This window comes from Camelus dromedarius, chromosome 11 (assembly GCF_036321535.1).
Source record: "Camelus dromedarius isolate mCamDro1 chromosome 11, mCamDro1.pat, whole genome shotgun sequence".
NCBI classification, from domain to species: Eukaryota; Metazoa; Chordata; class Mammalia; order Artiodactyla; family Camelidae; genus Camelus; species Camelus dromedarius.
The window spans coordinates 31,666,600-31,692,741 of record NC_087446.1 but is presented as its reverse complement, the minus strand read 5'-3'; the positions used below and the strand labels follow the sequence as shown (position 1 = coordinate 31,692,741).

Here is a 26,142-nt window from a genome sequence, read left to right as displayed (position 1 = left end):
CTCAGGATAAGTGCTTTAGATGTATTCTTTCATCTAAACCTTACAGTAACCCTTTGTGGTATGATCTATGTTTACAGATGAGGAAAGGGAATCTCAGAGAGAGAATTTAACTTACTCAAGAAAGTGGCTGCCAGAATTGCCATATTGGGAGTATATCCCATTCCTTGATATACTGGGCAGGGGGAAAAGGGTGGAAAGCCACTGGCCTAGAACAAGGTTGATCTACTCCCATCTACCAGTGGCCAGTGTTTCCATGCTTTCCCTTCCCATTTAAGGAAAAGAAAGGAAACACATCATTTGGGAGGTATATCATTAACTGCATTTTATAGATGAAACAGCTGTGGCATAGGGAGGTGAAATAATTTGCCCAAGTTCACAGCCAGTCAGTGGCAGAGTCAGGATTCAAACACAGGCACGGCCACTGGTCTCCAGAGCATTTGTTGTTTCCTCATTAACAGCACTGCTCAAACTACCTGGGGCGAAGGGCCAGTTTTTGTTAGTTCCAATCTGTCACAGGCTAATACTTTTGTAAAATGCAATAAAAATGAATTACTAGGAAGAAAAGATTAAATACAAGCACACATTTTTAAATTCTTAGACATAAAAAGTTACTGTCAAGTTCTTGACTTACCTTGTTCAGTAACAGCTTGCAGACTAGCTCTAGGCTCTGTTATGGTCTGGCACCCAAGCGGTGGTAGTCGAAGTTCCAAAATTATTTCTTCTACTTTCCCACTACTGTAAAAGATCACATGATATCACAGAAAAAAAAGTGGGAGAGTCAACTAATAATAGCTCCTGTTACATCTTCATTCAGGTAAGAAATAGATACCTGGCATTCAGGAAAGAAAGTGCACAGCAGATATTCTGAGAACCTACTCTCGTAAAATATTATTTATATTATTCAGTGTATGTATTATAAATTCAAATTTTAGATAGACTGAATTGTACTCTACTAATGCATTTGTTCCTTTCATATAGAAATCAAGAAGTTGTTATAGAGATTTCTTTTGAGACATCTCCAACATCTTCTGCTCTTCAGTGGCTCACACCAGAACAAACTTCTGGGAAGGAACACCCCTATCTCTTTAGTCAGTGCCAGGTAAAAAGGATTTGGAATGATTTATTATTCTCAGCTCATGTGGTTAAATGAAGTAAATGGACAGAGATCTCATGGATACATGAGTCTTACCTAAGACAGTATTTTATTTTATCTTATAAAACCTACATATATTTTCATTTATCTCTCTCACTATTAACAATTCACATATAACTTCAAAAAAGAAACTTCCTTTAATTTGAAAACGTGTTTACCTAGGTTGGACTATCAGGTCATATTGATACTCATATCCTCAGCACCTAGCATAGAACTTGGCACAGAGTACACTCAATAAATGGTCAAAAAATGAAAGGAAAACATTGATAAAACAAAGTATGTACTGGTTACGAAAATTGCTAACAATAAAGAAAAGGAAAGTGAAAGATCAGATTTCCCATCCTCTCCAGACACCATTGCCCAGAGGTAGCTGTTGAGTTGGTGTGTATCTTTTTCTGATTTTCATATACATTTACAAATGTAAATATTATGTAAATATATTGAATATCGCTTTAAAATGATCTGATTTAAACTATGTTTTCTGTATAAAAACTAAGAATAAAGGACCACATAATTAAGGATGATCTGTCACAAAGATAGTAAGTATAAAACTCCTCTGAAAGAAAAAAAACTAATTCTGTTAGTAATCAAATAGTTTACAGTTAAAGGAACTCACTTCATTAAGCATAGACTGTATTTCCAAGCACTGTGTTAGGTACTTCATATATTTAATCCTTTTAATATTCCTGTGTGATAGATATTGTGGTAGGCTCACATTTGAATGTAAGTATATCAAAAAGGAAGCAATGCTGGCATCTGATTTAGACATATTTATTTTCTTTTGCCAATTGAAACCTCTTTTTAATCTAAGAAACCTTTAGTTCACTAATCTGGAAGAGATACAATATTCTAGGCAAGAATGTACCAATTATTCACTATCTCTTACGTGATTCTCATCACTAATTCTTATGGATTGTCCATAAACTAAAGTTGGCAAGAAATGTAAGACTTGTGAGTCACAAGAATGTAAATTTTGAACACATTATTCCATTTCTTGTTGGAATCAGTTTTTGAAATGGAGGAAAGAGATTAGTTAAATTAAGAAATTATTGCAGTTGATAAGAAGCATCTGGAAATGATTTTGTTTGATGAGTTTGCTTACAGTTGTCTATGCATATTTTCCTGGATTTAGTTTTATCCAGTGCAATACATACAAAATGCTCTGGCATTGCTGAGTCACATAACCAAACCATTAAGGAACCGTAAAGGCATGGTCTTGGAACCTTGTTTTGGGAGAGAGAACTGGGTGGTTTTTCTAGTTATACCGAATCCATCTAGAGGTCATTTGGGATCCCCATATCTTTGAAGAATCTACAGATCTGAGTTGAAAAGGGCTAGAGTTTGGAGGATAGAGGATAGAAGGAAGTTTATGGAAGCATAAAGTATGTCTGGGATTTATAACAACTTCAGAGAGAGATGTTAGTATCAGTAGTCCTTTAAGCTCAGTAGACTGTCTCAAAGAGGCTAGGATTCCTTTGTTCACCAGCAATAGATACAGACTTATCTGTGAACAGACCAGGGTATAAAATCACAGGTACTCTGGCCATTCTTCTTGATGGAACTGATGTTTACGACAGATTGATGTGCAAGCAAAGAAACACTACATATTATGTGAATGAATCTGTCTAGATGGTAGTGAGAAAGATTTTTCTTTCTCCCTCCTTATCTTCCTAGTGTTTACTTTTGTAGTTTGCTGCAAGATCAAAGTCAAGACTCTAGCAACATGCCCCAAGCTGTGTTTCTCAAAACACTCATGCCCCTTTAGATGTTAATAACTAACCAGAGGAAAATGCGTTTCATGTTGAAATAAGTATAAGAATTCAAACAGGTTTCTTTATTGTAGGTATTGTCAGAGCCTTCAGGAGGCTAATGTTACCAGTGACTCTCCCAGACAGGGATGTAATATGCCATGGTTCTCAAATGTACTTCACTGAAGAGCCCTTTTTACTCAGGGTTCCCAACAGCTTCTCACTGGGCACTACTATTACTCAGGAATCACTGCTTAACCTTGCTTCAAGCTTCAGCTGAAATGTGGGGGTTGACCATACAATAAAATGGAAAATCAGGGGTTTTTTTTTTATCCACAGGTCTACTTTTGTTACTTTAAAAGAGCTGAAGAAATGTGAGGCATATTTTTATTTTTAAAATGAATATGTCTAAGGACAATGCACAATTTTAATGATCTCTTAATGACTTGATTTAGGAGACAGAGGAATAGCTGTTTCTTTTTTCCCCTCCCCCTCCCAGGCCATTCACTGCAGAGCAATTCTTCCTTGCCAGGACACTCCTTCTGTGAAATTAACCTACAGTGCAGAGGTAAATATCACTGAAACTACTAACCGAATTAAATGATCCGCTCTAGTATTTTGATAGGGATTGCATTCAATCTGTAGATTGCTTTGGGTAGTATGGACATTTTAACAATATTAATTCTGCCAATCCATGAGCATGGGATATTTTTCCAAAATGATCCATGTAAGTAAATGTGGTATAAATGATAAGCAGAGATAATAATTGAATTTTTATAGTTAGAAATATTTTACTTCATTATTGAAATACATAAAAAAGAGGCTATGGACCTTATTTGGAATTTCTATTTTAAAGGCTATTTCAAACATAAGTATGAAAAAAGGAAATGAGTGCCACTCATTTTAAAAGGAATTCAGAATTCTGGACCTAAAAACAAGAATTTGGGAACAACTCTTTTTAAATAAAAAAAATTGACATTTGTAGAATTAAAGTTCCTAAAAATGCACTTTCTAGCCATAAAAGCATCTATCCAGGTATCCTAGTGGGGGCATATACTGCAGACTTGTCTGTGTACATTTCCAAAGTATTCTTGTCTAGGGTACTACTAATCCATTTAGGAAAAGGTAGACTATAATTAATAAATAAATGCTCTCCTAGAGGCTAGACTGACTTAGACCAAGCAAATAGAATTGGGAACCAACATGTATTTACAGGGCCTTCTTGAGTCCCAGATCACCCCACAACCCTGCCCATAGAACAGTGCCGTAGAAAACTATACTTGGAGGCCAGGAATCCCAGGTTCTGGACTTAATAACTGTATGACCTTGGACAAGTCTTTTGACCTCATGACCTCCGTTTGTCTCATCTGTGTAATAGGTCACTGCCCAAGTGAAGGGAGGAAGCGGGACCAGAGTGTTTCTTGCATGCTTTTAAGCTCTGGGCCCTATAGTTCTTGCAGCACTGGTTCTGGAGCTGCTGATTCTGGGCCTGGCTCAGTGATAGCTTTGAGGACTGGGCCATGTGGGAAGAACATGAAAGTCCAGCATTACTGGGCTGGATGCTGGCTAGATCATGAATACTCAGGGGATGATCCTTTATTCCGACATTCATCAGAAGTCAAACTTTCAGAATCATGGGGGGAGGGCACACACTTAAGTGACCATACGTCTTGTCCCATGAGGATCTTTTCCCATACAAATTTCCAGAGAAACTTATTTCACATTTCTCAACAATAAGTTTGTTTCTCACATTCATGACCCTTAAAAAGTACAATTTATAACTCCAAGTTTATGTTTTAAGTATGAGACTGTTCAGAATTGTATTCTCTGTCCTGAAGTGAGTATAGCATCCTTTGGAATCTCTTCTGAGAGTGTTGAGGGGAGTAGGGGTGGTGGTTGCCATTGCCAGGCGTGGTGCTGAGCTCTTCATTCACATTATGGATTCCCTGCAACAATCTTATGAAGATTGGGGAAGTTACCAGAAGGGGGAAACTGAGGCCTAGGGAAGTTACTTGCCGAAGTCCATGCAGTTAGTAAATGGCAGAGCTAGGATTTTAATCTAGTTTCTACCAAATGCTCTTAATATGGATGGATGAATGGATAAGTAGATAGTTCAGATATTTCACATTCATTTTTAAAGAAGCCAGCTTTATATATTGCTGATTCTATTTATAAAACTGATACATACAAATGTATTGGGTTCACAGTCTATTGTATCGATAGTCAAGAAGGCGGGAAGAACAGTTATTTTACATAGAACCTTTTAATTTTAACTGACAACAACATCTTCTCAATTAGGTGTCTGTCCCTAAAGAACTGGTAGCACTGATGAGTGCCATTCGTGATGGAGAAGCACCAGACCCAGAGGACTCAAGCAGGAAAATATACAGATTCAGCCAAAAAGTAAGATCTTAGGGTCTAGATTTTTGTATTAGGTGGTGGGGAGCTACAAATAGCTTTTGCCCATCCAGAGCTTTTGCCCTCTGCTGTTTTCTTCATTTCTTTTTCTTTTGTGCTTTGAATATATTTGGTTCTGCTCCCAGTGTTGACCTGAAGAAAGAGGCTGCTCGATAGGCATAGTTGGGGGTGCCCCGATCCCATTTTCCCTCAGCTCAGTCACTAGCAGGTTCCCGGTTCCTAAATTACACTTTCACCTGCCCTGTACCAGAGCATGGGCACATGATTATGTAGCATTTACAAATGGAAGAGCTGTCTTAGACCAAAAAAGCACTCTGTTACAGTCCTTTAAGTTAAAATTCCTATGTAGCTGGTAATTTGACTTGTATCTTTGACTGTAATGAATAGTTTGTGTGTGTGTGTGCGCGCGCACGCACTTTTTAAAGTCTCTTTAACAGAACATGTAATGGAGCCACAGTGGACAATTTTGCTCCCACACAAGCTTCTGGGATTCCAACCTCCCAAACCTTCAGTATCCTCTTACTGCTAGGTTATTTTGCATGTCTCTCAAATCTACCAGGAATGGTTTTAAAAAAGAAATTTAAAAAAATGTTTTTAATTCAAGAGAAAATGACAAAAAACTGAAGAGAAAAGCCTAGATGCCTTCTTGTATGTTAATTTTTGTGAAATGCTTAAAATATACCTTGTAATACTATGTGCAATCATGTTTCTCACATTTCAGATGCTTTCCTTCCTAATGATATAAAAGGGAAATGTTTTGAAATGTTTTATGTCACAAATTTGAACTATTTGAACCCCTCAGAAATGAGAACAATTTGAGAGATACAAAAGGAAAGTAATACATATGAATGTTTGGAGATTTGAAAGGGAATTTACTTTCTCTTGAATACAAATCATCTTATTCTGAAACCTTTTTAAACACTCATTCGAGCATGTGGTTTGTGTTTTGTCTGCCCCTTAGGTTCCGATCCCCTGCTACTTGATTGCGTTAGTTGTTGGCGCTTTAGAAAGCAGGTGAGCTTTTGAACAAATTGTGGGGTTTATGAAAAGATTAAATCTTAGGCGTCTTGAACTTCTGTCAGGATTAAGTGGTAGATCAGTTGTGTATTTCTCAAGATACCAAGCTGACAGCCCTAGAAACACTCAATCTAATCATGAAATGTAAGTAACAAATTTTTTATGCTAAAAAATCTTTAACAATCACCCCTTAGATTTCCCAAGTATTATAGAATGAACATGTGCTTACCTTTAGAGATCTGGAGTCTAACATAAGTTTGAACAAGTCACTTCTCATAACTTCCATTTCCTCATCCTTGAAATTATAATATCCCCCTTTCCTACCTCATTGGGTGGTTCTGTGAAACAAATGAGATAAAATATATTAAAGCATTTGGAAACCTATAAATATTACAGAAATATCAGATAATTTGTTAAAATGTTACCAACAACTGGGGTGCCTTTCTTTCTTAATTTTTTGTTTATTCTTATTTCTAAACAACGGACAATTAAGAATGGCTGTAGTAATCACTTCCTTTAAAATGCCAGAAACATGGACATGGTGAAGTCAGGCAAACACAGATTCTGGTTCCAGCTCTAGCAGTTAACTATCTACATCCTTGGCCAACTCACCTCTTTGAGTTTTATCTCCACCTAAAAACTAGAAATAATCACATATACTTCAAAGGAGTTTTGTGAGGATTAACATACTTAACATATGTAAAGCTCCTGGCCTAGAGGAGGCACTCACTAAATGATAATTATAATAACTGTCACAGCCGCTGACAATCAGCAGGTCTGATTGCCAACTCCAATGCATCACCCCATTGAATCCTCACAACTGTGGAGTGGATACAATTATTTCTTCTCATTTACCAATAAAGAAATGGATGCTCGGTGAGTTTAGATAATCGGCTCAGAGTCACAGAGCTAGGAAATGTCAGAGCCAGGACCCATATCTCAGCCCTCTGACTTTGGAGTCCATGCAGCATGGAGGTCTGCTATCTATGGTGGCAGCCACAAACCACTGTGCCTGGAGATGTGCTGTATGTGTAAAACACACACTGGATTTCTAAAGACTTAGTATGAGAAAAAGAATGCAAGACATTTCACTAGTAATCTTTTATACTGATTACTTGTTGAAATGATAATGTTTTGGATATGTTGGGTTAAACAAAATATATTATTAAAACTAATTTCATCAGCTTCATTTGGCCTTTTTTATAAAATGTGGCCACTAGACAATTTAAAATTACATATGTGGCTCACATTTGTGGCTCTCATACATAAATTTTATGTTGGATAGCACTGGTTACCATCTCTACTCACTGTGGTCCACAGACCAATAGCTTTGGCATCACCTGGGAGTTGGTTAGAAATGTAAATTCTTGGGCCCTATCCCAGGCCTACTAAATCAAAATTTGTATTTGAACAAGCTCCACAGATAATTTGTATGCATACTGAAGTTGGAGAAGCACTGCTTTAGAATCCACTGCCTCTCTGGGGCAGAATATCAAGGCAGAGTCTTATTGTTTGGGATTTGGCATTGCATAAAATTTTTAAGATGAAATTTAGATAAAAAAATGTTTTTGCATTCTAGTCTTATATAAGTGATACTATAATTGTTTTTTTCTTCTTTTTTTATTGTGGTTTTAAAAACCCACAACATTTACTATCTTAACCATTTTAACATGTATAATTCAGTAGTCACTAGTGTTAAGTATATTCACATTGTTGAGAAACAGATCTCCAAAACTTTTTCATCTTGGAAAACTGAAACACTGTACCCTTGAAACAACAACCCCCATTTCCACCTCCCTCCAGTCCCTGGTGACCACTGTTCTTTCTGTTCTCTGAATTTGACTACTTCAGATACCCCACCAGTGGAGACATAGTGTATTTGTCCTTCTCTGCCTTATTTTACTTAGCGAAATGTCCTTAAGTTTCTTCCATGTTATAGCATGTGACAGGATTTCCTTCTTTTTCTGTTTGTTTCTTCGTATATAAAAATGTTCAGTCTTTAAGGGCATAACAAAGTTTATATCCCCCCTTGTTCTGGAACAATCTCTGATTAAGCCATGACTGCGTTTCTGTAGTTGTAAGACTGAGGGAAGAAACTAGATCCCTAAAGGTCTTACCGGAGCCAAAAAGCTAACCTTTGGAGGCACTTCATGTCTCAGTTTTCACTTGGCCCAGACTGCACCTCCGTATAGACACGTGGATTTATTGCCACATTTACAATGGGAGGTTTGTACCTCAGAGAACCCATTTAACGTCACCTCCTCCCCATAAGCACATGGTAAATCACACTCCTACTCTAAGGATTTGTATGCAATACTTTAAATCTTTCCTGGAACCAGGGGAGTAATTTGTCTTGAATTTTGTTTTTATTAAGCTTTTTCACTTTGCAGGCAAATTGGCCCAAGAACACTGGTATGGTCGGAGAAAGAGCAGGTGGAAAAGTCTGCTTATGAATTTTCTGAGGTTGGTCCTAAAGTTACCCCTTATAATAACAACTGTGGTAGACAATAGATTTAAGATTTTAAGTATGAAATGAGATGGTTTTAAGTAATGTGGTAAAAGAATCAAATAGTATATCTTATTTTATGTGGATTTGCAGTCCATGCATTTTTGTGTCATTTTCATTGTAAATAAGCATCACTATCTCATAGCCTTCATAGAAAGCAATGTACAATCTTAAGAAATTCATTATGGTAATGATTAAGACATACAAATATATGCATTAATTTTCCAGACTGAATCTATGCTTAAAATTGCAGAAGATCTGGGAGGCCCGTATGTTTGGGGGCAGTATGACCTATTGGTCTTACCGCCATCCTTCCCTTACGGTGGTATGGAAAATCCTTGCCTCACTTTTGTAACTCCTACTCTGCTGGTAAGTGTTCATCTTTCTTCATCTGAAGTTGAGTTTTCCTCAAACATAAACCTAGATATGAAGAACCTTAGACTCCTAATATTTTTAAAAGTCTTTTCTCTTATTTATGTAACCCTAGTTCTGATTTTATTGCTTATTGTGGTTATTAGCATCATCTCATTTTTCTAAAGAGAATGATTTGGTTATTTGGGAGAAAAGAATATAGGGTTCAAGGCATTTGGGGATATTGGGGGAGGAGGGCTGTGTAACAATTATCTATTGGTGAGTCACATATTCAGACAAAGAAGCTATACCATTTACACTTGGCATACATCTACTGGTTAAAAAAATAAAACAAAACAAAACTCAGTTTACCATGCCTAGGAAAGGATTAGCCCACAACATATAGCTATATTTTATATGCCTTTGTAAGCTACTTTAAATCCTTCCTAGAACCAAGTGAGTATTGGATTAGCAACTAAATAGATAAAATAAAAACACCAGAGGAGACATAGGACACTACAGACTTTTCTTAAACATACTGTGGGTAATAAGGGGAGATTGAAGGTACATAAGGGTGAATAACAGTGGATATTTAAAAAGTAGAAGAGAAGAAATATTTCCTGGAAGTTAATTACAGACAAGTATACTTATTCTCCTGGTATTGGAAAAATTCCCAGGATGGGGGAGAGAAAGAATTCTGCTATTTTTCAGTCCTGTATTTTTTATTTTCTCAGTACATGTTGCTTTTGAACTCTTTGGAGTGGCATAGTAGATACAGGGGACCATAAATGCCAGAATACTGCATCTTGACATAGGCAGTCTTTTAGATATAGTCTTGGTTTGATTGCTGAAATACTAAGGTACTTTTCTTCTCTTTTAGGCAGGTGATAAGTCACTCTCCAATGTAAGTTAAAATTTATTATCATGGTCTTACCCTCGAGAAGTATTAAGTCAACTGATTTTAAAATATCCATTGTATTGTTATATTGAAGACATGGTTCTAAAGGATAACTTGGAGATTCTCGTTGCAAGACATTATTATATTATCAATTAGATTTAAGAACATTTTATGTTTTGATCTCCATTTATCTTAATATTTTCTAAATATTTTGTTACTATTTTTTTAAACTGTGCTATACTTTTTTTAACTTTGGCTAAATTATGATTTTCTTTGCTGAACTGAGTAATTTCATGAATATCTCAGCTAATGTTAAAAAAAATTGAACAAAGTAGAATTAAAAAAACTAGAATGCCAACACCCATTTATGATAAAAACTCTTACCAAAGTGGGTATAGAGGGAACGTATCTCAACATAATAAAAGCTATATATGACAAACTTACAGCCAGCATAGTTCTCAACAGTGAAAAACTCAAAAGCTTCCCACTAAAATCTGGGACAAGACAAGGCTGCCCACTATCACCACTCCTATTCAACATAGTCTTGGAAGTCCTAGCCAGAGCAATCAGGCAAGAGAGAGAAATAAAAGGGATCCAAATTGGAAAAGAGGTAAAAGTGTCACTATATGCAGTGACATGATACTATATACAGAAAACCCTAAAAGGTTCACACAAAAACTACTAGAAATAATGGAAGAATTCAGCAAGTTAGCAGGTTACAAGATTAACATTCAAAAATCAGCTGCATTTCTTTACCCTAATGATAAATCAACAGAAAAAGAAAGTAAAGAAACAATCCCCTTTAAAATAGTACCCAAAGTAACAAAATACCTAGGAGTAAATCTAACCAAGGAGGTGAAAGACTTATACACAGAAAACTATAAACCATTGATGAAGGAAATTAAAGAAGACTTTAAAAAATGGATAGATATCCCATGCTCTTGGATTGGAAGAATCAATATTGTTAAAATGGTCATACTGCCCAAGGCAATCTACAGATTTAATGCAGTCCCTATCAAATTACCCAGGACATATTTCACAGAACTAGAACAAATCATAATAAAATTTATATGGAACCACAAAAGACCTAGAATTGCCAAAGCATTACTGAAGAGAAAGAAAGAGGCTGGAGGAATAACTCTCCCAGACTTCAGACAATACAATAGAGCTACAATCATCAAGACAGCATGGTATTCGTACAAAAACAGACATATAGACCAATGGAACAGAACAGAGAGCCCAGAAATGAACCCACAAACTTTTGGTCAACTCATCTTCGACAAAGGAGGCAAGAATATACAATCGAATAAAGACAGTCTCTTCAGCAAATGGTGTTGGGAAAACTGGACAGCAGCATGTAAAGCAATGAAGCTAGAACACTCCCTTACACCATACACAAAAATCAACTCAAGATGGATCAAAGGCTTAAACATAAGACAAGATACAATAAACCTCCTAGAAGAAAATATAGGTAAAACATTATCTGACATACATCTCAAAAATGCTCTCCTAGGGCAGTCTACTCAAGCAATAGAAATAGAAGTAAGAATAAACAAATGGGACCTAATGAAACTTACAAGCCTCTGCACAGCAAAGGAAACAATAAGTAAAACAAAAAGACAACCTATGGAATGGGAGAAAATTTTTGCAAATGAAACCAACAAAGGCTTGATCTCCAGAATATATAAGCAGGTCATACGACTTAATAAAGAAAAAACAAACAACCTAATCCAAAAATGGGCAGAAGACCTAAACAAGCAATTCTCCAAGGAAGACATACAAATGATCAATAGGCACATGAAAAAAGGCTCAATATCACTATATCAGAGAAATGCAAATCAAAACTACAATGAGATATCACCTCACGCCAGTCAGAATGGCCATCGTTCAAAAGTCCACAAATGACAAATGCTGGAGAGGCTGTGGAGAAAAGGGAACACTCCCACACTGCTGGTGGGAATGCAGTTTGGTGCAGCCACTGTGGAAAACAGTATGGAGATTCCTCAAAAGACTAGGAATAGACTTACTGTATGACCCAGGAATTCTGCTCCTGGGCATATATCCAGAAGGAACCCTACTTCAGGATGACACCTGCACCCCAATGTTCATAGCAGCACTATTTACAATAGCCAAGACATGGAAACAGCCTAAATGTCCATCAACAGATGACTGGATAAAGAAGAGGTGGTCTATTTATACAATAGAATACTATTCAGCCATAAAAACCGACAACGTAATGCCATTTGCAGCAACATGGATGCTCCTGGAGAATGTCATTCTAAGTGAAGTAAGCCAGAAAGAGAAAGAAAAATGCCACATGAGATCACTCATACGTGGAATCTAAAAAAAAGAAAAAACCAAACCCCCCCCCCAAAAACCCATAAATACAAAACAGAAACAGACTCATAGACATAGAATACAAACTTGTGGTTGCCAGGGGGTGGGGGATGGGAAGGGACAGACTGGGATTTCAAAATGTAGAACAGATAAACAAAATTGTACTGTTTAGCACAGGGAAATATATACAGGATCTTGTGGTGGCTCACAGCGAAAGAGAATGTGACAATGAATGTATGTATGTTCATGTATAACTGAAAAATTGTGCTCTACACTGGAATTTGACACAACATTGTAAAATGACTATAACTCAATAAAAAATGTTTAAAAAATAAGATTACAGACTTAAGCTACGTGAAAAAACAACTAGAATGCTTACATAATGAGTTATTTAATCAATTTTATCATTAATCACTTCCACCATTTCCTTTAGGTTATTGCACATGAAATATCTCATAGTTGGACTGGAAATCTAGTGACCAACAAAACTTGGGATCACTTTTGGTAAGATTTATTATTCTTTCTTTATTGGTTCTTGTTACTAATTTCTTTCCCTGCCTTCCACCATCCTGAATTGTTTTATGTGTTTATCTTGTTTTTCTTTGTTACCATCTCTTGAGTCGGCAGGCTTGTTTTTTGGGTTTTGTTTAATTCTGTAATACTGTCACAATGTCAGGTAGGACAGAGGTTTTCAATTGATGCTTACTGTTTAGTTCCTGGTATAGTCACATTTTAATACATGGACATGCAAAACCAGAGCCATGGCTTAGTTTTCCATACCATCTTCTGAGCTGGGCAGTCTGCTTATACTGCACTGTTCATGCCTTACTGTTGCTTTACTCTGTAGAAATGCCAAAAAGAAAATCCTTGTTGATTAAAATGCCTCTTTATCTCAGCCATGTCAATGTTTTTATTTTTAAATTTTTTCAGGTTAAATGAAGGACACACTGTATACTTGGAACGCCACATTTGTGGACGATTGTTTGGTGAAAAGTTCAGACATTTTCACGCTCTAGGAGGATGGGGAGAACTACAGAATTCGGTAAGTGAGTGATACATTTAAAAGCATTCATCCAAAATTGTGTAGGTGTTCAAAAATTCATTCCGCAGAGCAGCTTTACTAAGTAGCAAAAAGAAAGTCACTTTTACCAGTTTGGGAAATCAAGCAGATGCTGGTATAATGTTTTGTTGATACATGTGAGTCATTATCCTGTGTGAGGTTGTGTTCATGACCAACAGGACTTCACTGGGCCTTTGCAAGTAATGGAGTCAGTTAGTTACTCTGTTTGAATTTTATTTGATGCATTTATGTCATTTTTAAGTGCTCTCTTCTGAGCTGAATTTGCTAACCAGGCACTGAAACATTTTTCTAGTTTTTTGTAAGAATAAAGCCTACTATTGTGCAAGAAATATCATGAAACCTTAATGCTAGTAGCCATCCTGTTAATAGACTTCCAGAAATGTGTGCTAACATATCCTATGATTTCCAGTCCCTAAGTTTAAGTTCTAGATTCCTCTAAAGTTATGCCACCGGGTGAAGTAACACTCCCTTACTAGCTTGTTTGCATGGTGGTAACCAGTCTTCATATTTGAACATTCCTCTAATTTTGTGTCTCACAGATAAAGACTTTTGGGGAGACACATCCTTTCACCAAACTTGTGGTTGATCTGACAAACGTGGATCCTGATGTAGCGTATTCCTCCGTTCCCTATGAGAAGGGCTTTGCTTTACTCTTTTACCTTGAACAGCTTCTTGGAGGACCAGGCAAGTAGCTGGCATTTTCTGACTTTTTTTCTGAGGGTAATAGAATTTTTAACTGTTGTTTTTGCTCCACTTTTTTTTCTTTCAGTTCATTTCTTTATGTAGCTGCAGAAGAAATCTGTATCATTTTCTAATGTTACCTCTTTACTTAAGACCTTGAATAACCCGTGACTTCTAAAGTGTTCTGCTTGACTTAAAAGACAAAAACAACTGAAAGATTAGGAAAATAGTATGTACTCATTGAAAAAAAATGTTTGTGTTGCATAGAAGTTTGTAAGAGTGACAAGTGAGAGTTCCTCAGTTTGGTATGTGTGACTCCAGATCTTTCTCTAAGTGTAAATGAACAAACAAATAAATATACAGTTATTACAGAAAGTGAATCATGCTATATATTTGTTCTACATTTGTTTTTTAACTCAACCATGTTTTACATACATCCTTCCACGTCAGAACATATAAATCTATCTTATGCTTTTTGACGCTGTCATAACATTTCATTACATACATGTGTTGAGTTTATGTAACCTTCCCTGTTGATGGGTGTTTAAAAGCACTGTCTTGTCAATGGACTTTGATGGACCTACCTCATCTGGATTCATTCCATCTGTCCAAGCTTACATATTTTCTTCCTTTTTGATCATCATTGCTTTTAGAACTTGTGTTGTATATCCCTTTTCTGTGTCTTGTGTCACCCCCTTACCTCTACCTAGGATTTCTCTTCCCCCTTCCACCAAATTGCATATTCTCTTCAAGGTCCAGCTTAAGTCCTACCTCCCTTTTTTAATGTTCTTTGACTCTTAAAGCCCTCATTGGTTTCCCTGTTCTCTGAATGTTCTCTGTGGTTTGGTAGAATGTGAAGAACCAAAAAATATGTTAAATAATTACTTTTCTACTAATTGACTTTTTTCTTTTTTCTTTTCTTCTTCTTTTTAAAAAACTCTTAGAGGTTTTCCTAGGATTCTTAAAGGCTTATGTTGAGAAATTTTCCTACAAGAGCATAACCACGGATGACTGGAAAGATTTCCTGTATTCCCACTTTAAAGATAAGGTTGGAATTTAAAAGCTTTCTTATTTTTCATGCCCAATATAGCTTTATTTAATGACTGTTTATTAGGCTGATATGAACTACTTCATAGTAGTATTGCTTTAGAATTCATTTTAAGACTCAATCTTTCATTGAATGTTTTCTTATTTAAAATGTGATCTCAACAACATGAACTCATATGTGGAATTTCAGAGCAATCTGCTATAGTATGTTTCAGAGATTTATTTTTTGTGTGTACTTAATTTTTCTATTTTAATTATTTGACAGATAACTTGACAGGTATAGATGACTTGACAGGTATACTGATGAGTATGAATTTATTAGAAAAGAAACAGAAATTATCCTGACATGTCTACGTAGACAAAATTATAGATTTGAGAACCTGAAAGTCTGTTTTAGATTTTTTTTTTCAATAGAAAAGAGTGTTCTGTAGTAAACTGGGTGTTCCTTCTGTTCACAGGTTGATATTCTCAATCAAGTTGATTGGAATGCCTGGTTCTACTCTCCTGGACTGCCCCCTATAAAACCCAAGTAAGTGCTTACCCACCAGTGCTTTCCTCCCCATTCTCCTAAATCCTAGAGCTCCTCAAATAACTGAAAGGGTGTTATGCCTTCCTTAAGCTATTCCTAGTTTGTGATGAGAGGAGAGTTCTTAGGTGTTAGAACCTTAACTTCTGAGGTCAAATGAATAATTTCCATGATATTATTAATATAAATCAGTTCAACTGACTGCAAGTAATTATTGAGTGCCTCCTTTCTGCACAAGGATGGTGAGAGAGATGGAAAAGAGTAAGATATTCCCCTTTCCTTGAAAATAACATATAAGTATCGTGTTAATCATTACAACAGTGTTGTCAGTTATCGTCCCCACTCCAGAGAAGGCAGATTAGGCTCAGCTAGGTAGAGTGTCTTGCTGAAAGTTGCCCAGCAAGCAAGTAATGAGTTGAGATTCAAACCCTGGCAATCTTAAACCCTCCATTATACTATGTTTTAAATGAAACACCTTCCTAGTATCAGGGACCTGAAGCCTGGTATTCTAAGAGTCCTGTGAAGATGCTAACTGCTTTGTGTTGCAGCCAAGAACATGCCGTTCCCTCCACCCTGAGTACTCTTCACCCAGTTAATTCTAATCTCAACTCAAGAATCACTTCCCCATGGAAGCACTCCTTGACCTCTCTAACCAGGTCAACTCTCCATGTAGGGGTTTCTTGGTGCTGTGTATCTCCTCTTCACAGCTGTTGCCACAGTTGTAATTTTAGATTTATTTATGTGATTATTAGTCTTTCTCTGTCACTGCATTGAAGCACCATGAGAACAGGGCTCATACCTGGTTCATTCATTACTTTTCTTAGGACCTTGCCCTACGTAAGGGTTGCTTCCCCTCCCTGGGCTAATTCTTACCTCGTTTTTTTTCATTACAACAAGAAAAAGTTTCAGGCACCAAAAAACAGATCAGCCAAAGGTTTTTTCTACTGCCCTATTGTTCCTTATAAAATCAGTGCTAAGTCATGTTCTAGCTGAAGGTGATTTACTGCCTAAGCAGTCAAGGACCTCTGATCCCACTTGGTCTGGAGGGCAAATGAGAGGGTTTCCCTTCTGTCCACAGCCTGACTACTTCACCAAGACAAACTGGCAGCTGATTCTGTTCTTTAACAGAAACATTTCATAGCAAGCATGCTTGATTTATGGACAAAGAGGGATGTCTGACAAGAATCTTGCACACATTACATGGTCTCTTCCATTGTAATGATTTATTTTCTAAGTTGAGAACACACATCTTAGCGTAACTTGCTTTACTTAATGGTCAGAGTTTGTTAATTCTGCTTTCATCTGAAAAGAAGAACAAACTCACATGATTTTGCAGTCTCTCAAGGGTGTCCTGGGATACCATTATTTCCCCATCATCTGGAATGGCGCCTGTCACATAGCAGTTGCTCACAGATATGTTGGATGTTTAGATGGTAGGAACGACGGAATGTAAAATCCACCAGAACAAGGACTTTGTGGGGTCTGCCATGTTGTCCTGAGCGCCTGAAACTGCTCCTGCCATGCAGTCATGCTCAGTGTGCTCATCTTGGTCCCAGCTCCTTCAGCATAGACTACAGAAGCATGTGACAGTCCTTGCTGAGATGTTGTGACATTCTCTCCAAAGAATGATCTAGTGTTTCACTTGGTAATTGGGTAGCCACTTGGATTTCTGTGTCCTTAGATGATACCAGTAATATTTAAATGAGGTAGATTTCCTGCTTCCATCATTCTGGAGTTCTTTATCTTTATTTTAAAATTTACATATGTAAATTTCACAGTATTAAGTATGTAAATTATTAAGTTCTGTAACTTCAAAATGGCACTGATGCAAAAGCAAAGCATGTGCATTTTTAGAAAACTTAATCTCTGCTACTTTTCATCCTTGCAGTTATGATATGACTCTGACAAATGCTTGTATCGCCTTAAGTCAAAGATGGATTACTGTGAGTAATAATGTGATTTTTGACTCGTTTTTGAATTGTGCAAATACATCTCTACTCAATGACGTCTGAGGAGTGCTGCTTTACTTATAAACTCATGTATTTGGAAACACTATTCATAAGTCAAGTTTGTCCAAAATGATACGGTACCAGCCCACAATGTGTAAAGTTAAGTTTGAGAGGGGAAAACAAGCAGATGTTGATGGTATTAGTTCTGATTTTTCTTGCTCTTTCTACTCTCCTAGGGGAGAGTAAGTGATTTTTAGGAAAGATGAATGGGCTCTCAGAAGAACAGATAGGGAGGTATGATAGTTTGCAGTAAAGTTTGTGTGGGTGTGGAGAGTAAGAGGAGTAGAAAGTGTCAGGTCTTGGGAGAATCCAGTAAGAGCCAGAAGAAGGAAGAGGAACCAAGTCAGGAGTAAGGCAGATCAGGAAAATGGAACCAGAAACCAAGGGAAAATAGACTGTAATTTTAAATAAAATATAAACATCTTTGGGATGATTTAGAGATTCTCGTAACAAGGTTAGAGCATTACTAACTTGTTAGATCTAAGTTCAAGTTTTTTTTTTTTTTTTGGTAAGAAATTATAAAATCTAAGCGGCTTCTCAGAGAAGCAGGCGGTTGTACGCATATGTCCCTGCCTGTCAGGACTTCGCCATCTCCATCTCACCCTTCTCTCTGCCCACCTTGCCCTCCATGTAACCATGACCAGGAAGTTTGGTTTATCATCCCCTTGCTTTTTATCTTTTTACCACTAATGAATATATCCTTAGTCGATATTTTAAATGTGCATGCTTTTGAACAGAGAATGAGATCTGTAAGTTCTGATATTTAGGTGAGTTTCTAAAGAGGAAGAAGTTCTGATATTAAGAAGCATTTTGAAGGAAGAGGAGGGTGTAAAATAATATGTTTCTGTACAAGAATGTATATGCATACGTTAAATTTTCTGGAAGGAGATGCAAGGAACTACTAATGTAGGTTACTGAGGATTGGGACTTGGAGACAGGGAGTAAAAGCAAAGGAATTTTTCATTTGGTCCTATTTGATTTTTTTTTTAATGTTTGTATATATTTCTTTTAAAATTAAAAGAAACTGTAGTTTAAAAGAACTTCAAAATAGTTTTAAAAGATTTTTAAAATACTTATTTTGGTAAGCTTTATTTAGTCTTCCTTTATCATTTCCTCAAAGACAGTTGGCAACAAATCTCAGTTGAAAAGTACAGACTCACTTTTTTTCCCCTTAGATGATTTTTAAGATTAAGTGGGGAAAATAGAATGTATGGAGATGGAGGTAAACATCAGCTTGTGGCCTTATCCATTCATTAGTGTGATATTTAAAATATGCAATTTGATCCTTTACCCAAATTTTTGAAATGGCCTATAAAGTAGTGGACATGCTTTTCGTAATGTTTCTTTACTTTGGAAATCTATGTATCATGAGTGGTACAAAGGATGTCAAAAGTTTCCTCCACTCTTATTATTAATAGTCTAATTTTTCCTAAATAATAAAGGCATATCAGCTCTTTAAGTTATGGTGATGCAATCTCAGAATGATTAAAATAGCTAAGGCTTAAATTTATTTTTTTAACAATCTTATGCATACTTGTATTTCTCTCTTTCTTAATTTTTATTTTTATGTCAGAATAAGTAAGTAAGTATTATTGAATTGTACACAAATGGAAATAATCAGGTAACATTTCTTTTAGGCCAAAGAAGATGATTTAAATTCATTCAGCTCAGAAGACCTGAAAGACCTATCTTCTCATCAGTTGAATGAATTTTTAGCACAGATGCTCCAGAGAGTAAGTACTAGTTCAAAACGCTGGAAATTAAACTGGGCATAAAGGAACAGTGTTTACAGTCGAACCCAACTTGGAAAGAAAAATTAATGTGGAAACTAACATAAAAAAAAAGGTTTATAAAATCCATTTGTTTCCTTAAAAACATTTGGTGAATGCCTGCTATGTTTAATATTGTGCTGAATATAAAAACATGTAAGAAAGGAATATGCTGTGTCCTCAGAAAGTTTATAATCTAGTAGGAAAGGTTACAAATGCAAAATTTAGTGATAAAAGGAGGGATATTTTTATGTATCATTTGAGGAAAAAAAGGAAAAAGAACTCCCTTCTCACTGGCATCATCAGGAAGAATTCTGGAGGAGGAGGGCTTGGTTTGAGCAGAGCAGGGTCAGCAGCGAGGTAGGAATTCAAGTCAGGGAGCAGCAAGGGACAGCGTGCCCAGCGTTGCAGGAGTCAGTGGTAGCTCTGGGAAAGACGTGAACACAGATACTACTAAAAGGCTGCTAGAATCAGATGTGATGAGTCTTGAATACCACGCTAAGAATGTTAGATTGTATTCTCGTCAGTAGCAAAGTATTTAGCATTTTTAACAAGAGAGTCCTTTGACGGAGTGATGGATTATGAAGACTGTCCCACTGGTGCTTAGGGTTGGAGTGCTGTGAGGAACACTGGTGGTGAAAGTTAGTAGAGAGATTCTTGGAGGACAGGACATGAGGGAAGGAGGGAGGGAGCTGGTGACAAAGGAAAGAACAAGATGGGTGAGAGGGAGATCACACAGGGTGAGAGCATGGGGGTTGTGACCGACTGGATTTAGGGGTTAACAGGAAGGAGTCCAAGCAGATTTGAAGGTTTCAAAGCCAGGTAGTTAAAAGAATATGTGAAGTTGAAAGGAGGTGCTGTATTTCAAAAGGGAGACAATGACAGTGTCTCTACTATTACATGCAGGGAGCTCTTGGGTCCAAGGACCTGGAGAGGAACAGAGAAGACTTTGAACAGAATTTCCTATGGAATCGATACAAAATGAGGAGTAGGAATTTAAAGCAACAGGGGCCTTAGAGAATCCATTTTCAGTGCATGAAACCACCATCACGGTTTCACCAGTTTCTGTAGCCCTGCCTGCCGGGTAGCCTAGAAGCAAGCAGAGAGAGAGCCAGATGGGCTGGCTGGGGAGTAGGCACAGGGGACACTACAGAAGTAAGGGCACCTGGGAGGTGAACTTAACCAGCTGGCCTACCACGGTGGACTTGGAGCTTGGTTGAACTAAGCAGTTTGGGAAGGGTCTGGCAGTCAGTGAGAGCAGAGATGGTTAATGAGGGTGGAGTGAGGATTTTGTAAGATGAGGTCATGACAAGCGGAGAGCTACCATCAATCTAGTGGAACCTCAGCCTGCACCCCACAGACACCACAGACTCTCTGCCGGTCCAGACGGAACTCTCCTTTCTTTCCTTCATGCAAACCTGTTCTACTTGAACGTGGGATAACACAGGCACAGGAGTTATGAGCCCCCTGAAACTACACACACAAGTTTGTGTTTATATGGTAAATATATTCCCCTCACCCCGAGGAAGGGGTCCATAATATTGATCAGATTCTGAAAGAGGCCTGCAATATAAAAGTTTAAAAATTGCTATTTTGTAAGGATATAGATTTTGGAGGAAATATACAATGATAAAGCTGGGAGGAATTGATGAGGGAAAAAATTAAGGAACTGTGACAGAATCTGAAGAATGGAATAAATTTAAGACATAAAAGGTATAAGGATGAACCTGAAAGACTCTGGAAAGGCTGTGAAGGTTAGCATCTATATACGCCAGAAAGTCTGAGAGAGTAATTCTCATTTAGTTCTCCGTGTACCTCACAAACTAAATTAGTCCCTTGGCTCCTAGCAGAACACCCTTATCCAGAAGAAGTTTGCACAAAATTTATTTTAGTGTGCATGTTTCTTTTATTTTTATCTAACTTATTTCTATATTATAAAATACTGAGGATTTTAATCTGGCTAAGAATTTCTCTCCAGCTCCTTTCTTCCAAGGAATCCTGTTGAAATGATACGTTATACTTCTTTATTTTGCTCTTAGGCACCTCTTCCTTTGGGGCACATAAAGCGAATGCAAGAGGTGTACAACTTCAATGCCATTAACAATTCTGAAATACGATTCAGGTACATCATTTTAACTTGTCTCAGTGGAAGAAAGTAGAAAACTACTTTAAAAGGTGGAGAAAGGGAAAGCAGCGTGTGAGACATACATGAGGCTTGGGAAATCCTTGTCAAATTTATTGCGTCTATAACCATCATTATCATGGTCTTTAAGGAATAGTTTGCAGTATCTGTAAGATAATAATATTAATCTTTTTGTTAAAATTCATTCTAAGCTTCTCATAGCTTTTATAAAAAAATTAGAATTAAGGATTCAATGGTAAATAGGCATTCTTCAACGAGTAACCAATGGACTCTGACATGGGAATAGTTAGAAATCTCTGATTCTGTTCATCTTTCTTAAGTCAGATTTGTAGTGTGAGCTTAAATCAAAGTTTAATTCCTTCAGAAATTGCATATGTCAGGTTCATGAGCACTGACATGATCCAAACCTTTTAAAACATATGATCTTTTTCAAGAACAAACTCTTCTTCCTTCTCTTTTCCAATTATTAAATGGTGTATATAAGAATTTGAGATTCTCAGAATAAAGACATAATATATGGTGGTGTACAATGCAACTATAATATTGGGATTATTCATCATTACAAAAGCAATTTTCAGATAAACCTGTCATATCCTACTTTTTCCTCCTCATTTCCTACCCCAACCCCCCTAAAAATCCTCCTCTTAGATGGTTACGACTCTGCATTCAATCGAAATGGGAGGAAGCAATTCCTTTGGCTCTAAAAATGGCGACTGAACAAGGAAGAATGAAGTTTACTCGACCCTTATTCAAGTAAGAACCAAGTCAGACTATGCTTTGACTTTATAGAAGGAATGGGAAAGGAAAATCTTACACAGCTGTCTTTGTTATTGCTAAATTTAACTCTAAAGTGCAATCTAAAAATAATATTTTAAATTTGTTTAAGATTATAGATATAATTTTGGGATAGGAATGAACACTTCAAAATATTTAAAATTTGAGATGATTTCATTAGTTTTTTAAGGAGCATTATATATGGATTACCTATTATGGGCCAAATAGGGCTAGACGCTGGTGAAAAGAAAAAAAAATTGAAGACAATCTTACATACACAGAAAGATCTTTAAAAGCAAGTAGAAGATAATTGGTGAGTAGGGATGGACAAGAAAAAAAGAGTCAAATTAAATGCAAGAAGAATCGAGCAGGTAAAGTCAAATCTTTTTGATTCAGATGTTGCAAAGAAGTCTTAAGAGCAGGTTGCTTGAGAAAAGTTGTATCTTGGCCACAAGATAGAAGTTAAGAATACTTAGGGAAGTTATGTTGACTATGGATTTGGCAGAATTCTGAAAAAATATATATATATATATAACCAAGACATAAATATCTATTATTAATCTGTTTACTTTTCAGTTACTTCACAAGTATAATACAGTTTGCCAAAACAAGTCAACAAGTCATTATCTATCTTTCTTTTTTCTTTTCTTTATTATTATTTTTTTTTTTACAGGGACCTTGCTGCCTTTGACAAATCCCACGATCAAGCCATTCGTACCTTCCAAGAGCACAGGGCGAGTATGCACCCCGTGACTGCCATGCTTGTGGGGAAGGATTTAAAAGTGGATTAAGGACCTGCCCATGGCTGATTTCAGACATTTCTCTTTTTAAAAAATTAATTAATAAAGAAATACAAAACTTCAACTCACAATGTAATGAAAAATGTCATTTTAGTTTTGGCTTTTTAATGTTTTGTCAGTGATCTTTTTTTCATAAATAAAGCTGAGCTACCTCCCTTCCCCTACCCTTGGTGGCATGTTCTTTGTAAAGTGAATTTTAGCAAAGTTTAACCTTTTGATTTATAAATGTCAATTTTTAAATTAGTTTCATATTCATTTTCTCCCAGTATGGTCACAAGATACATCAACATATTATTTACCTTGTATTTTAAGCTCTTTAAATGGAATCTGCTGCACACCAAAACTTCAACATGGTTAGAGTTTTGCTTTTAAAATAACCTTAAACATGAACATTCAGTTAGATTTGCTTGTCACCCAGCTGATGGACACAGGATGAACTCTTACCAAAATGTATAAACTCTAGTGAGAACGTTCTGCTCCCCACGCCTGGATCCACCTACTGACCCACTGGACCTGTCCTGTTCTCCTGTCCGTTAGGGTCAGATGGCCACCCTGAAAACTCCTACTTCCCATCAGTCCCTCAGGTACACCTGACAGTCTATTCAGCCTGCCTCAGCTCCTTATTTTAGTGGTCAGCAACTATTCTCCACCCACATCGAATATACAACACAGAGAAAGAAATAATTGAAAACAATACAACTTGAGCCAAGTGAGAAAGTAACAAAATACCCCCATGAGTGTAATGCAGTGCCCCAGGTGCCTCAGCACACGGTTTGGGCACCCCTATCGTATTAGTTAAGATTTTTTGATTGTAAGTGACAGCAACCCCAATGACTAGAAGTCAGAAGAGGAAAAGGAGGACTATTTTAAGGCTACAGAGTTGGGGAAGGCTATCAGAATCTGAGGACAGACAGAAGGGGACAGACACTGGGACTGCAGAGCCATCAAAACTCTTGTCTCCCTTTTCTGTTTCTCTGGTCCATATTGTATAGTCTGGCTACCCCCAGCTTTACTGTTGCAGATAGCTCTTACCACATGGAGAGACTGTCTCAGTTTCAGATTCCCAGAGGGAAGACTCTAACCCAGCTTGGGCCCTGGCCAAATCAACTCTAGCAAAGAGAAATGGTGTCTTAGAGTATAAATGTGGGTGGGAGTAGATCATCAATAAATACCCGCCCAAAGTGCTAATGTAGTAAAAATAACAAAAACAACAAAGTCTTAAAATACATAGAAGCAAACACCCAGATAGTGGGGCAGATATCAAAGAGGCAGGTTTCTGGCCCTTCCTGTAATCCTGAGTCTTCTCCCCTGTTCTCACTCCCCTAAGCAATTCTCTCCTTTTGGACATGCATCTACACTGCAGTGTGATTCTGTTTCTCAAGGCTCTGCTCTCACTTGGCTCCATCCCAGGAACACCAGAAGAGACAGTTCAGCTCAAATCCCTGGTATATAATCACATTCTAAGTGATTAGATTTTAGCAAATCCATGGACCCAGATGATGCTCTTGGAGGCTTCCCCTGCCCTATAAGCTTAACTCTGACTCTAAGCTAATGTCATTTTTCAGTTATCACTAATTAGTGATACTGAAAGTGAATTGGGGTAAGGGAGGCCAGTAGGGTGGTCTTGAAGGAAACTACAGAGACGGTAGAGGGCGCTAAAGACAAACATTTGTAGGGACCTACCTGGGACCAGCTCAGTGGAGTCTACACTTAACTTCAGCTAATACGTGTATGTTGAATACCTTTGTGCCCGGCTGGATACACACATAATTTCTGGGTGAACAAAAATAAGTAATAATCTATATAATGCTAAAGAAGAAGTAAAGCAGCCCAGAGAAGGGCCACTTACCCCAACTGAAGGGTTTAGGGAATGCTTCCCAGAGAGGAAAAGGCCTGAACTCAGTCTTAAGGAATGAGAAATCTAGCTAAGCAAAGGAAGTTGGAACTGTGTTCCAACCAGGTGAAGAAAGAATAACTTCATTAAAAGTATTGACTTATGGGTTCTTTGGGTCATGAATTTGGACAGAGCCAGTGGAAATAACTTGCCTCTGCTCCACGGTGTCTAGGGCCTGAGCCTAGAATCCTCAAACAGTGCGGCATGACTCACTGGGAGATGGGGTCATCTGGCAGCTTCTCTCCTTACACGTCTGATGTCTGGCCTGTGATTACGCAGAATCTGGGCTCAGCTGGGGCTGGCAACTGGAGTACCCAGTAGTTTGAATTTTCTCACAGCACAGAGCGTAGGAGGACTTCTTATTAGGCTTCTTTACACATCTGCAATCATCAGCAGGGAGTAAGCACCATGAGGGTGGACAGTGTATCTTATTTCATTCCCAGCACCTAGCATAGTGCTTGGGACATAACAGGCATTCAAGAGTTACTTGTTGGATGAATGAATGGAGGAAGGCAGAAACATAATGTGCTTCAGGTCTAAGGGCCTCAGTTTTCTGAGATGTAGGAGGTAAGGGCTTCCTCTTAGAGGGGGTAGATATTGAGAAAGTCCTTGAGGAGCAGGGTGAATGTTCTGGGAACCCTCTAAGGGGGAGGGACACACAGCAGGAGAGCGCCATGATCCACCCATCACAGGATTTTCTGTAGCAGAGCCTGCCACTTGGGTGAACACTGACAGAAGTTTGCTGTGATGACCCAGGGGGTGGGTCTGACTCAGTGTAGGAATGGGGTTAGGGTTTTAAAGGAATTTCAAAGCAGTCCAGGTGAGTAACTAGGGGACCAGCTTCCAAGGAAAGTGAGAAAGGTGGTAGGAAATGGAGGGAAGAAAGAACTGACCCAAGGCCGGGTTCAAGGGCAAAGACGACTGAAATGAGGGGAACTGGAAGGGTAGGAGGTTGTGGTCAGAAGGTGGGGTATTGGAATTTAAGATTTG

The 26,142-nt window shown here is 37.5% G+C and overlaps 1 protein-coding gene across 2 annotated transcripts in view; it reads left to right on the top strand.

Moving 5' to 3' along the window:
- LTA4H (leukotriene A4 hydrolase) overlaps positions 1 to 23,422 on the top strand; it is a 29,962-nt gene extending 6,540 nt beyond the window's left edge. The window contains exons 3-19 of one of the 2 annotated variants that reach the window (XM_010989974.2): positions 979 to 1,099; positions 3,401 to 3,469; positions 5,200 to 5,304; positions 6,281 to 6,333; positions 8,727 to 8,799; positions 9,071 to 9,211; positions 10,074 to 10,097; positions 12,862 to 12,932; positions 13,359 to 13,470; positions 14,049 to 14,193; positions 15,135 to 15,238; positions 15,696 to 15,766; positions 17,652 to 17,706; positions 19,410 to 19,505; positions 21,581 to 21,663; positions 22,333 to 22,437; positions 23,132 to 23,422. In XM_010989974.2, the coding sequence (XP_010988276.1) occupies positions 979 to 1,099; positions 3,401 to 3,469; positions 5,200 to 5,304; positions 6,281 to 6,333; positions 8,727 to 8,799; positions 9,071 to 9,211; positions 10,074 to 10,097; positions 12,862 to 12,932; positions 13,359 to 13,470; positions 14,049 to 14,193; positions 15,135 to 15,238; positions 15,696 to 15,766; positions 17,652 to 17,706; positions 19,410 to 19,505; positions 21,581 to 21,663; positions 22,333 to 22,437; positions 23,132 to 23,249 (1,546 nt within the window). In that variant the 3' untranslated portion in view covers positions 23,250 to 23,422. The remainder of the gene's footprint in view (positions 1 to 978; positions 1,100 to 3,400; positions 3,470 to 5,199; positions 5,305 to 6,280; positions 6,334 to 8,726; positions 8,800 to 9,070; positions 9,212 to 10,073; positions 10,098 to 12,861; positions 12,933 to 13,358; positions 13,471 to 14,048; positions 14,194 to 15,134; positions 15,239 to 15,695; positions 15,767 to 17,651; positions 17,707 to 19,409; positions 19,506 to 21,580; positions 21,664 to 22,332; positions 22,438 to 23,131) is intronic. The other variant, XM_031462991.2, reaches the window with a different exon arrangement.
- Positions 23,423 to 26,142: the final 2,720 nt, after the last annotated feature.